The sequence below is a fragment of the Gopherus evgoodei genome, chromosome 1, assembly GCF_007399415.2.
Source record: "Gopherus evgoodei ecotype Sinaloan lineage chromosome 1, rGopEvg1_v1.p, whole genome shotgun sequence".
Taxonomy (NCBI): Eukaryota; Metazoa; Chordata; order Testudines; family Testudinidae; genus Gopherus; species Gopherus evgoodei.
In genome coordinates, this window is record NC_044322.1 from 277,185,839 (window position 1) to 277,198,310 (window position 12,472).

At 45.8% G+C, this 12,472-nt stretch overlaps 1 protein-coding gene across 1 annotated transcript in view; it reads right to left on the reverse strand.

Moving 5' to 3' along the window:
• LOC115647113 (solute carrier family 23 member 1-like) overlaps window positions 1–10,687 on the reverse strand; it is a 74,667-nt gene extending 63,980 nt beyond the window's left edge. The window contains exons 1-3 of the mRNA XM_030553842.1: window positions 10,641–10,687; window positions 9,150–9,302; window positions 7,390–7,547 (exon numbers count right to left, since the gene is read on the reverse strand). Of these exons, the coding sequence (XP_030409702.1) occupies window positions 7,390–7,547; window positions 9,150–9,302; window positions 10,641–10,643 (314 nt within the window). The 5' untranslated portion in view covers window positions 10,644–10,687. The remainder of the gene's footprint in view (window positions 1–7,389; window positions 7,548–9,149; window positions 9,303–10,640) is intronic.
• Window positions 10,688–12,472: the final 1,785 nt, after the last annotated feature.

The following is a 12,472-nucleotide window of genomic DNA, read 5'->3' on the forward strand; positions in this document are numbered from 1 at the left end:
TCCAGCACGGAGGCAGCCATGCAGTGTGCTCTGGTTCCCCACCCCCTCCAAGCAGGCATCCAGCCCCGCAGTGTGCTGCTGTTCCCCACCCCCCCTCCAAGCAGGTATCCTTCCCCGCAGTTTGCTCTGGTTTCCCCCCTCCCTCCAAGCAGGCATCCAGCCCAGCGGTGTGCTGCCGTGTTCCCCAGCCACCCTCCAAGCAGGTATCCATCCCCACGGTGTGCTCCGGTGTTCCCTGAACCCCCTCTCCAAGCAGGTATCCTTCTCCGCGGTTTGCTCTGGTGTCCCCCCCCCAAGCAGGCATCCAGCCCCGCGGTGTGCTGCCGTGTTCCCCAGCCACCCTCCCAGCACAGAGGCAGCCACTCGGTGTGCAGGCATCCAGCACCGCGTTTCCACCCCCTCCCTCAGTATCAGGACGGGTTGAAAGCGGACCAAAAAAAACCCCAACCCCCCAAGCACCTAGCTCACCATCTTCCTGTTCACTACTGTCCCTTCTTCAGGACACCAGCTACCCCCTGTACCCACTTCTGATAAACCCCAGCGACCCAGTGGTCAATTCCCACTCCCAAGGGGTAATTTTTGCTAAAAACACTCACCCCATTGCTCGCCATGACTTAGCTTGCTTGCCCTCTCTGTGTTATGTGAGGTATGTGAGAAGGATGCTACCTAAAGTCTCAAAAGTCCTTCAAAATTTGATAATAAACAATGATGCCTCTGTGTATTACATGTTTCTATCTCTCTGTTTTCTAGGGACCTTGACTACTGCAGCTGTATCACCGCCCTCACGTAGGTTGCAGAACTTGAGACGCAATCCTAGGAAATCAAAAGAGGAATTGATCAAGTCTGTTCTGAGCCACTACAACAGGGAAAGTAGGAAGACAGAGGAATGGAGAAGCAGTGTACATGAGTGGAGAAAGACTGTACATGAATGGAGGCAAACAGAAAGCAAGAGAAAGGAATTATGTAGGCAAACAGAAAGCAGGAGAAAGGAATTGTCTGCCAAAAAAACAACAAAGCAGATGATAAGCCTCCTGTCTCGCCAAAATGAGTCTTTCGAGTCTCTTGTAGCCATGCAGACAAATATGTACCGTGCTAACCCATAGCCCTCCCAAAGCCCTCTTCCTTGTCACCCTGTATATTCACAAAACAACTTTCTCCAGCAGCCAGTTCCTTATTATCCCCAGCTGCCCCCAACACCTATAAGATCACCTACTAGCCCTGATAACTATAATTCTACCCTGTTCACTCCACCTCCATCATTTCTGGCCGTTCTATCCCCTTATTTCGTATCCTCCATCGCCCCCCCATAGTAATGCTGAAGTGCAACAGACAGTGAATATTGATCAAAATAGGACATAGTAAAACCTGTAAATGTACCGTCAACCACCCCTACCCCCTTGCATGTTTTGTATGTAGTGAATAAAGTTTTTTTTTCTATTTCTTTCACTACATTTTATTGCTGCTGGAAGTGGTAAATAATACACAATGAGGTAGAGCAAAGCACATCAAATGCATCAAACATTACTGCTGGCTCTCAGCATCAAATTGCTCCCTTAAAGCATCCCTAATCCTTGAAGCCCTTTCCTGGGCCTCCCTATTAGCCCTGCTCTCTGGCTGAGCAAACTCATTCTCCAGGCGTCTAACCTCGGAGGTCCATTCCTCACTGAATCTTTCACCTTCCCTTCACAAATATTATGGAGGGTGCAGCACGGATATAACAGCGGTGATGCTGCTTTCCATCAAATCTAGCTTCCCATAAAGACACCTCCAGCGAGCTTTCAAACGGCCAAAAGCACACTCCACAGTCATTCTGCACCGGCTCAGCCTATAGTTGAACCGGTCCTTGCTCCTGTCAAGCTTCCCTGTTATGGTTTCATGAGCCATGGCATTAAGGGTTAAGCGGGGTCTCCAAGGATCACAGTGGGCATTTCCACGTCCCCTACTGTGATTGGGTCTGGGAAAAAAGTCCCGGCCCTCAGCCTCTGAACAGGGCACTGTTCTGAAATATGCGTGCATCGTGCACCTTTCCAGGCCATCCTGAGTAAATGTCAGTGAAACACCCACGGTGATCCACAAGCACTTGCAGAACCATGGAGAAATAACCCTGCGATTAACATACTCTGATGCCAGGTGGGGTGGTGACAGAATAGGAATGAGTCCCATCTTTTGCCCCTCCACAGTTAGGAACCCCATTTCCGCAAAGCCATCTACAATGTCCTGCACGTTCCCAAGATACATGGTTCTTCTTAGCAGGGTGCGATTAATGGCCCTGCAAACTTGCATCAGCACCATTCCAACGGTAGACTTCCCCACTCCAAACTGGTTCGCCACCGATCTGAAGCAGTCTGGAGTTGCCAGCTTCCAGATTGCAATAGCCACCATTTTCACAGGCAGGGCAGCTCTAAATCTCGTGTCCCTGCGCGCAGGGTAGGGGCAAGCTCAGCACACAGTGCCATGAAAGTGGCTTTTCTCATCCGAAAGTTCTGCAGCCACTGCTCGTCATCCCAGGATTGCAGGACGATTTGATCCCACCACTGATGCTGGTTTTCTGAGCCAAACGCGTCAGTCCAGGGAGCTGAGCACGTCTGTTACTGCCACAAGCAATGTACTGTCTTCACAGTGAGGCAATTCAATATCATTGTCTGACTCACTGTCACTCTCACTATCACTCACTTTTTGCAGGTGAAGGAATAGCTCCACTGCCAAGCGCGATGTGCTGGCAACATTCATTAAGGTCGTCAGTTGCTGAGGATCCATTTTTAAAAAATTCGCAGAAAAAGCGCTGTACAGTCACAATGCTGCCACACCTGCTCCGCATGTGTAACAAGCACCGCTGGCCTTGGAACAGGAACAGGAAGCGGAAAGACAATCACACTTCCTTCCCCTTCCCACAAGCCACAGCACCGATATGGGACGAGGTGCTCTGTGGGCTAGCGCCCACAATGCACCATCCCAACAGCGCTGCAGCGTGGCCACATCTAACATCACTTGCAGCGCTGGTTGCTGTAAGTGTGGCCACTCTGCAGCACTGGCCCTATACAGCTGTACTAACACAGCTGTAACAACCAGCGCTGCAAAATTGCAGATGTAGACATACCCTTAGTTTGACAGCATCCTGCCTGGTAAGAACTCTTATCAATAGACACAGCTGGAAAACCCTTATGTCTGTATAGATGTAGTAGTTGTAAAATCCTCACTTCTGTATTGTTTGTATGTTTATTTGCATGGTCTCTGTCTGGTTCTGTGATTGTTTCTGTCTGCTGAATAATTAATTTGTTGGATGTAAACCAATTAAGGTGGTGGGATATAATTGGTTAAATAACCATGTTACAATATGTTAGGATTGGTTAGTTAAATTTTAGTAAAATGATTGGTTAAGGTATAGCTAGGCAGAACTCAAGTTTTACTATATAGTCTGCAGTCAATCAGGAAGTGTGGGGAGGGTTGGGAACAGGGACTGGGATGGAGGAATTAGGATTAGTTTTGCTAAAGGGGGAAATGGGAACAGGGTGTAACGTGCTTGGATGCTCTGCAAGAACGAGGCCCACACACACTGTGAGTTATTTGGCTTTAATGAAGGTAAAGTGACACATTCGCAACGGGGACCCCGGGCGTTGCTGTCACTTTGGCAGGGAACCCAGCACCGAAGCTCAGCTCGGCCTGGGTCGGAGTTCAAAGGCAGGACCGGGAGCATACAGCTATATAGACACAATACAAAGCAACTCATATATGCAAAAAGGGACTTCCCACAGGCTATGTCCGCCCGTTGGCCAAAGGCCAGGACTGTCCATGGGCGGTGTACGCCCTTTGGCCTAAGACCATACAAGCTAGTTTCAACCAGTTAAAAGCAAGTTATAACTGGCATGCCATGTCCTACAACAACCGGCCACTTAGCAAGCAGGGGCTTTCCACAAGACCACCGAGAAAGCAGAAATATCCTAGCTAGGCCGTGACACAGTCTTTCGCAGTCCCCTACAAGGGGATAGGAACAGAAACAGGGACACAAGTAAGGCTCTGTGGTGTCAGAGCTGGGAAGGAGCACGCTAAGGAAGGAAACTGGAATCATGCTTGCTGGAAGTTCACCCCAATAAACATCAAATTGCTTGTGCCTTTGGACTTTGGGTATTGTTGCTCTTTGTTCATGCAAGAAGGACCAGGAAAGTGAGAGTGTGAAGGAATAAGCCCCTAACAAGTGCTTTTACCTTGTTGATGCCTTTCTGGGATGCCTCTGACCAAATTATCTTATTAGGTTGATGCTTTTTACATAGGTCTGTGATTGGGGATACAATGTCACTGAACCCCTCCAACAAACCTCCATAATAGTTTGCCAAGTCTATGAAGGATTGGACTTGCCTTTTACTTTGGGGTATGGGCCATTTTATGATGGCTTCCTCCTTAAGAGGGTCAGGGGATATTTTGCCCCACCCTACCCAGTGCACCAGATAAGGGACGTTGGCTGCCCCTATCTTGCACTTAGAGGGTTTCATGGTTAGCCAGCTTCTTTGAGCTTTGATAGCACAATTTCCAGGTGCTCCTTGTGGTCACCCCAGGTGTTGCTGAATACAGCAATGCCATCTATGTATGCCCTCATATAATTCTGCAAATCATTTAACACTGTTGACAGCCTCTGGGAGGTTGCACCAGCATTTATCAGACCAAAAGGTAACATTGTAAATTCACAGAGCCCTATGTCAGTGATAAAAGTGATCTTTGATCTTCTGCTGTGCCTCCCCTCCAAAGGGATCTGGTCAGATCAAAGGTACTAAGGTATTTGGCTTGGCTCAGCACATCCAGCATGTCATTAATATTATTGTTGGCATGAGGAGGCATCTGTTACAGGGACAGCATTAAGTTTTCTACAGTCTACACAAAATCTAACGGTGCCATTCTTTTTGGGGACCAAGACCACAGGGGAAGCCCACACACTGTCAGATTCCTTAATCACCCCCAGGTCCAACATGCTTTGTATCTCAGCCTGAATTTGCTCCCTCACCTTGCGGGTGGCCCTGTAAGGCCTGGAAGTGTGGCGGTGGTGTGGGGGGGAAATGAGCCCCTTTCGTGAGGATTCTATGGGACAAAAACTGTGTCCTCCCAGGTTTGTTGGAAAATACCTCACTGTATCTTTGCAGCATTGACAACACTTCCCCCTTTTCGACTGGTGTCAGCTGACTACCGATTTCCATACTTTCCAAAGTTGACCCATCTTGGCAATAAGCCATCAGATCAGTGAGTGGGTGAGCCTCAGTTTCCCATTCGACACAACAAATCTCTCATTGCATTTATATAAGCCACATTACTCAATCCAGATCCCCTCTTAAGACTCCTGAATTTAACCCTGTACGTTTCAGGTGTATTCTGAAACTATATCAAAACCAGTTCCCTAAATTTACCATAGTTTGAAGCATCATCAATAGGCATCTTGTTGAATATGTCCAGAGCTCTTCCAGTCAATTTTACCATTAACTTAGTCATTTTTTGATTGTCAGGAATTGCATGAAGGGTGCACAGTTTCCCAAAGGTGATGAAATATTCAGTAATATCACTGGATTCATCATATTGTGAACATAGTCGCTCCCATTTGTGGATTTTTGGGGAAGTGGAGCCAGCTGCTGAAGGGTTTTGTTTCTTCCACTCCATAACAGTCAGTTCATGCTTCTGGGCCTCAGTTTGAGCCTGTATTTCTCTGACTTTTAACTCCAGGGCTAGCCGCCTCTCTCTTTCCTTCTGCTGAGCATCTTGCTATGCTATCCTCTGGGCTTCAATCTCTTTGTCTTTTAAATCCAGGGCTAACCTCTGGGTTTCCATGGCTCTTTTGTGAGCAGCTTCCTCCCTGGCTGCCTCTGCCTCCATAGCCCTTCTGTGTGCGGTCTTCTCCTTGGCTGTCTCTGCTTCTTTTGAGCCTCAATTGAAACTCATGGTCCTTTGCCTTCTCTTCTGCTTCCAGTCTGGCCAGCTCTAGTTTTGTAGCTGCCTCATTGGTAGTCATTTTCCTGCATTCTTGTGCTTATTTCCTCATCCAAAATAAACAAACAGAAAATAACAAACCAGTAACCACTTTCTCTGTTCTCCAGTCACCACACTCAAAACTCACTTAAAATCACTACCAGCATCTCAAAGCAATCAGCTGTGCACAGATCCTGCTTGATTACGCCACTGTGACAGGCTGAGTCACAGAGACCCCTTTGGGACTGCCACCTGATGTGCTGAGACTACCTCTGAGCCTGTCTTCCCTGGCAGCTTAGGACTTCAGTATCCTGTCTTGTTGAGCCAGACATGCTAGCCTGCTACAAACACAGACCCAGGTCTGAACCACGTCCCCCAAAGCTGCAGGCTTAACTGAAAATGGCTTAGAAAGCACTCTTGTCTCTAGCACCCAGATACCCAGCTCTCAATGGGATCCAAACCTCAAATAAATCCATTTTACTCTGTACAAAGCTTATACAGGGTAAACTCATAAATTGTTCACCCACTATAACACTGATAGAGAGATATGCACAGCTGTTTGCTCCCCCAGGTATTAATTACGTGCTCTGGGTTAATAAATAAGCAAAAGTGCTTTTATTAAATATAAAAAGTAGGATTTAAGTGGTTCCAAGTAATAACAGAAAGACCCAAATAATTTACCAAGCAAAATAAAACAAAAACATGCAAGTCTAAGCCTAATACAGTGGGAAACTAAATGCAGGTAAACTTACCCTCAGAGATGTTCCAATAAGCTTCTTTTACAGACTAGACTCCTTCCTAATCTAGGTCCAGCAGTCATTCACACCCCTGTAGTTACTGTCCTTTGTTCCAATTTCTTTCCGGCATCTTTTTGGGGTGGAGAGGCAATATTTTGAGCCAGCTGAAGACAAAGTGGAGGGACTTCCAGGGCCTTATATAGTCTCTCTCTTGTGGGTGGAAACCCCTTTGTTCTCCTGTGTAAAATTCACTCAAGATGGAGTTTGTAGTCATCTGGGCAAGTCACATGTCTATGAATGATTCAGCTTTTTCAGGCCGACACCATTGTTTACAGGTTAGTTTGAACGTTTACAGGAAAGCTCAGATGTGGATTGGCATCTCCTCAAGTCCATAATCAGTTAAGTGTTTCTTGACTGGGCACTTACTGAGAATAGTCCTTTCTCAAGAAGCTGACCAAATGCAACACTGAGGCTACTTAGAATCAAACACGGACATAGCCAATATTCATAACTTTGAATACAAAAAAGATACACACATATAGACAGCATAACAACAACCAGCAAACTACAACCTTCCCATAGACACCCCAGTTGGCCTCCTCTGTACAAGACCTGGTGCAACCAAAGGACTATGGTTGCAACAATGATCTATACGGTCACAGTTCATGTCAATAATGTCACAAGGTTATATTGCAAAGATTTTGCCTACCTGACTCCAAAGAGGACCTGAAGGAGGGTACAAATTCCTGAGACAAAGAAGATGGTGCTGATCAGGTGACCCTGGGTCAGGGGGTCATGCTGCAGGCAAAGCTCTTTGGACAGGATCAGAGGGATGGCTACAAGACCACCCAGAGCTGTCAGGTAGTGCTAAGAACCACAGAGAAAAGACTGTCATGAAAAAGGTACCTGCCCAGTACAACTATTCTACTATTGAGGGAAGGTGAAACGTCACTTGTAGATCTGGACTCAAATGACACTAATAACACTAATTCCTGATAACCTTAATTTTTTACTACAAGTTTTATTCTCTGGTGGGGGCTGTTCTGAAGTGTCCGTCAGAGCTTTAACAACCCATCCCAACCTTATCCATTTTTCTCGCCTTACCACCACTTGGCACTCGATAGAAACAACAGGACCTAGTTCCCAAGGGGCTTCCAATGGGAACTAGCACATTTCCAGGGGCTGGAGAAAGCTATTCTGGGGGCTTTCTACCAGGAAAGGGGGGCAGATCACTGGAGAGAACTATCAGGTTGGATTTATGCAAAATGTGTGTTTCAAGACACTCTGCTTTGCTCTACGGCATCATCAACTCCTTCAGCCTGCAGCATCCCTAATGCCACTTCTCATGCTCCCGTGGGCCACAAGTACTGGGGGAAATCAGCAAAGTGGGTGCAAAATGCTACCAAATTAGAACTGTCCACTCATTTACCCTGGTGGCAGTGTTTTATACTCTGTTTGCATAAGTGTAAATAGCTACATGAGATTCAAAGAAGTGGAAAAATCAGGCCCCACCTTTTTAATAAACCCAGTATATATATATGTGTTTAAAGACCTTTAATTAGCCATCCACATGAAAAGAATCTTTAAAATCCAATTTTCTTTTCACAGTTAATGCTGATTGTGCAGTTCACTCAGCTTGGGCAATTAAAATAGAGCTTTTGTTCCTTGTCAACATCACTTTCTGCTTCCCATGCACTAGTATGGTGTTGCAAAGTTTAGGGTGCTAACACTGCAGGAAATGTTTATGTTTCCCCAAAATAACTGTTGCTTTCATTAGAATCTTTTTAATTAAAAAAAATGATGGAAATATTTCCAGTGATCTTGGGTTTCATAAAACCTTATTTTTACAGAGGCCAAAGTTTGAGTCTAAACTAAACTGACAAAATCGCTTTAAGAAATGAACAAAGCACAAACTATCCATTAGTGTCCAAACAAAGTCAGCATCACTATCTTAGCTTAATCATTGGTAAGCATCTTACCATATAGATATTCTACTGCATTGGCCTGCACTGTATCACCCAAGTTGGGTGTATTTCTCTCGCATAGTCCTATAAACTGACAGAAGCTGCACAGTTTTTTTTTTGTGCTACTTCTGCTTAGCTTTTATTGTAGTGGAGTCACAGAGGGCCTGGAGCCTTTAGATATTTTCCATAACTCTATCACACTGGCATTATTCAATGGACTATCTGTTACTGTTTGTCCTCTGAGCACAAGCTCACTGGCTCTGGGACTGCATCTGCCAGTTTGTATTGCATTGAGCTCAGTGTAAATAAATAGCAAACAAAAACAATCTGACCCTATGCACTTAACGGGGATGACTTGACATCACCAACAGCCAATCAGATCATTGTAAGCACGGCCAGTAAATATGAGCCATTTCCTAATTCACATTTTACTTGTTAAGTGGGGCTATGAACAAGCCAATAAACCTCCGCCTACCCCATTCCACCATGTTCTTGCTTGTCTCACCTGAATCCCTAGCAGGATGCAGAGGTACCAGGGTGGTATGTCGGTGACAGAGTACACTAGTGTACTGCAGTTCTTGCCCGGGTCTTTCTTCTTTTCCTTTAGGCTCTCTGCATCGGGTTCAGACAAGGCACTGTACTGGTCTCCATCTTCAGCCTGTAGGGACCAGAACAGAACATTCCTCAGTTAGACCCTCTTTCAGAAAGGTATTCATCATCTGTGACTCTCACTGACTTTAGTGGGATCTGTGGATGTCTCTCAGACTCATGTCAACATGTGGGAAAGGGGGTAATTTAATTCACACTAACTCCAACCTGGCTGGGATGGGAACAAGAAGTGCATTTAAAAACAATGTGAAAACTATGAGAGTGCATGCGTGTGTGCGTGGGTGTGAGAGCGAGAGAGAGAGAGAGAGAGAGAGGATCCAATGAAACTCTCATCATTTTGGGAGGCGCAGTCTTCTGGGTCACCTTCCCCCTCCCCACCTGATTTCTTCCTTTTATCCTTCCCCTTCTTACCAGGCCGCACTGTGTGCTGACCCACCTTTGTAGCTGAGAAAAGCCGCATGTGCTGCCCACCCTATTCCTGTGTTTGGCTATGGCGGTGGTTTTGTACCACCACAAGGCACGTTCTTCCTCCTTCCCACTCCCCCTCCGTGGCCAAGCATGCTATCCGCACAGACAACCCAGTGCCCATCAACCCGGAACTCTGCTCAAACAAGAAACAAGAGACCCAGTGAGGTGCTGGCAGGGGAGCCCTTGTTAAAGCTGCACTGCCTAACTGAAGGGAGGCTGGGGGCCACTGCCCTGCCGTACTCATAGGGCTAACCCACCCTAACAAGAAAGAAAGGCTTCCTCATGGAACATCCCTGGACAGAAGTGGGTGTGCAGAGCAGCTCACCTTCCCTTTCAGCCAAACCTCAGCATGCACAGACTCTGGGGTGCAGTAGGGGAGAGGAGTATCTTGCACCCACGTGAGCAACTTTCACAGTGGGAGCTGGGATTTTGGGGAGAGGAGGAGCAGCAATGGCTGGGCAGGACCTGGAGTGTGTTTCTATGAACACCGGCATGAGGGAGCTGGGTAGGTGTGTCTGAAACAGCCCCCGCAGAGAGAGAGGGGGTCTCCCTACGAAGGGAACAAAGCAAATGATTCTGTAGAGTGAAGAAACAGGAACAAAAAATAAATACAACTTTTCAAGTCAAAATAAAAAAGACAAATGATGCACATATATCAAATATGTAGGTGTGACATGGCCTTATTTGCATCAAATGTCCAGATATCTGGACCTTCATCCTCAATAGACAAGCTAGTCTATAGTAAGTGCAAAGGCCTAAAACATATTGGCTAATGCATTTTGAAACACTATCTCTTGTCCTTATGTAGACAGGCTGGGAGCATTAAAAACAGCTGTATCCAGACAGAAGCAAGCTCACTTTCCAGAGCTCTTGTTCAGAAAAGAACCTTATAGCAAAGTAACTCGTACAGTGCATGTACCATTGCCAGTTCCACATGAATGCCTGATCCTGCCTGGGAACCTTGGAAAGGAGAGAGCCTGAGGCACTGCTGAATGGAATCGACCTCTCGTTTTCGAAGAAGCGGGAACAAGCAGAAGTCTCTGTGGCAGGACAAACCCTTGCCTCTTCTGCAGCAGGGGTACTGAGCAGGACAACTCTTGGATTCTGTCTTGTTGCCTGCAGCAGAAGATTCATTACTTATCCGTTACAGTTATTAGCCTCAATCCTGCAAGCTCAGACATCCAAGTCAACCCCCACGAAAACTGAACTGCTTGAAACAAAAGAACCCAGGCAATCAAGGTAAGGGAGGAGTCAATCTTTAGGGAAGTTAGAAGCCTGAACTGAGTTGTGGCTGGGAGCATTTTAATAATAAAAAGAATAACCCTTTGTATTTCTACAGCACTTTCCACATGAGGCTCTCAAAGCCCCTTACCAGTGTTAACCCATTTACCCTCATAGCCTTCCTGGAAGGGAGCTAAGTTTTATTTTTCCTGCTTTACAGATGGGGAAACTGAGGCACAGAGCAGTAACTGATTCGCCCAAGGTCAAACGGAACAGTCTATGGCAGAGTACGGTATCCAGATACCTAATTCTTAACCCTCCCTCAGGAGACGAGCAACTCTTCAGGATACAAGTAACTTCCTTAAAATCAAGAAGAAGAGAACAAAGTTCCCCATCTCCCTAGTTCCCAGTCCTGTGGTTTATCCACAAGACCATCCCTTCTCCTCCTCCTTCTAATATGTTTTCCAGTATTTCCAGCACAGTTACCATCTGCTAGTCACACTGCATATAATTCACTTGTGAATTTGCTACTGTACTGGAAATCTGCAGGGCACTGTGCCTAGTTCACCCCAAATTCTCTCCATCAACCTCTCTGTCAATTTACCTCTTTTGAATAGACCCATTTAAAAAAAAGAAAGAAAGAAAAACAAATCCTTCACCAGTTTTAATTTTCCCTGCCCTTGTCATCACCATAAAATCTCCAATCCAGGGACAGAGTAACAAGAGGCAGAAGGTTTAATCCCTTCTGAAACAGATACATAGACTATAGCAGAATCAGGGTCAGTTCATCTCCTCTCATCTTTTCTCTCTTATTTTTAGAATACACTAAACCAACTCGAAAGAAGCAAAACAGCCTTTAAATTACTATTGTACAAGCAACAGGCTTTAGTGAAGAAGATACCAGACCACGTCAGCCTCATCTTTACAAAGGACCCTAGAAAGACTGTTCAATCTGTCTTTCTTCCCTCCCTCTTTCATTCACTCTAACACACCCTTCTCTCTCTCTCTCTGTCTCTCTCTCTCTCTCTGCTGCTTCTCTTTCCCCTTTCCTCCCTTGCTCCTGTTCATTTTCCTTCTCAGAACTCATACAAACCGTATGCAAGCTATACTTTTCTTCAAGCAATAAACTCACCATAAAACTGGGGTTTCTCCAGCCCATTGACATCTTTGACTGCTGATTGTGTCATCCTTCCAATTTTCTTCAGTGGCTCACTTTAAAAAAGAAAGAATAGAGGAAGAGAATCTTCCGAAAATCACTTCATGCTCCAGTAAATAAAATCCTGAACAAACAACTATTCAGCAGCACAGGAAGCCTGATTTCCAGGAGCCCAAACTCAGAGTCCCAGCCGTTCATGTAAGAAGAATTATAAAGAATTTTCTTATCTTTTTTTTTGTCCTGTGTAAATCAGTTACTGTCTCTGTGTTGATTAGAAAAATCAGAGTTTGGAGCACGCGGATAGGCTGCTCTTTCCCTGAATAGATTGCATCAGTGAAAGGTGACAGAAATCCTTCCCTGCTAGGTAAGGGATT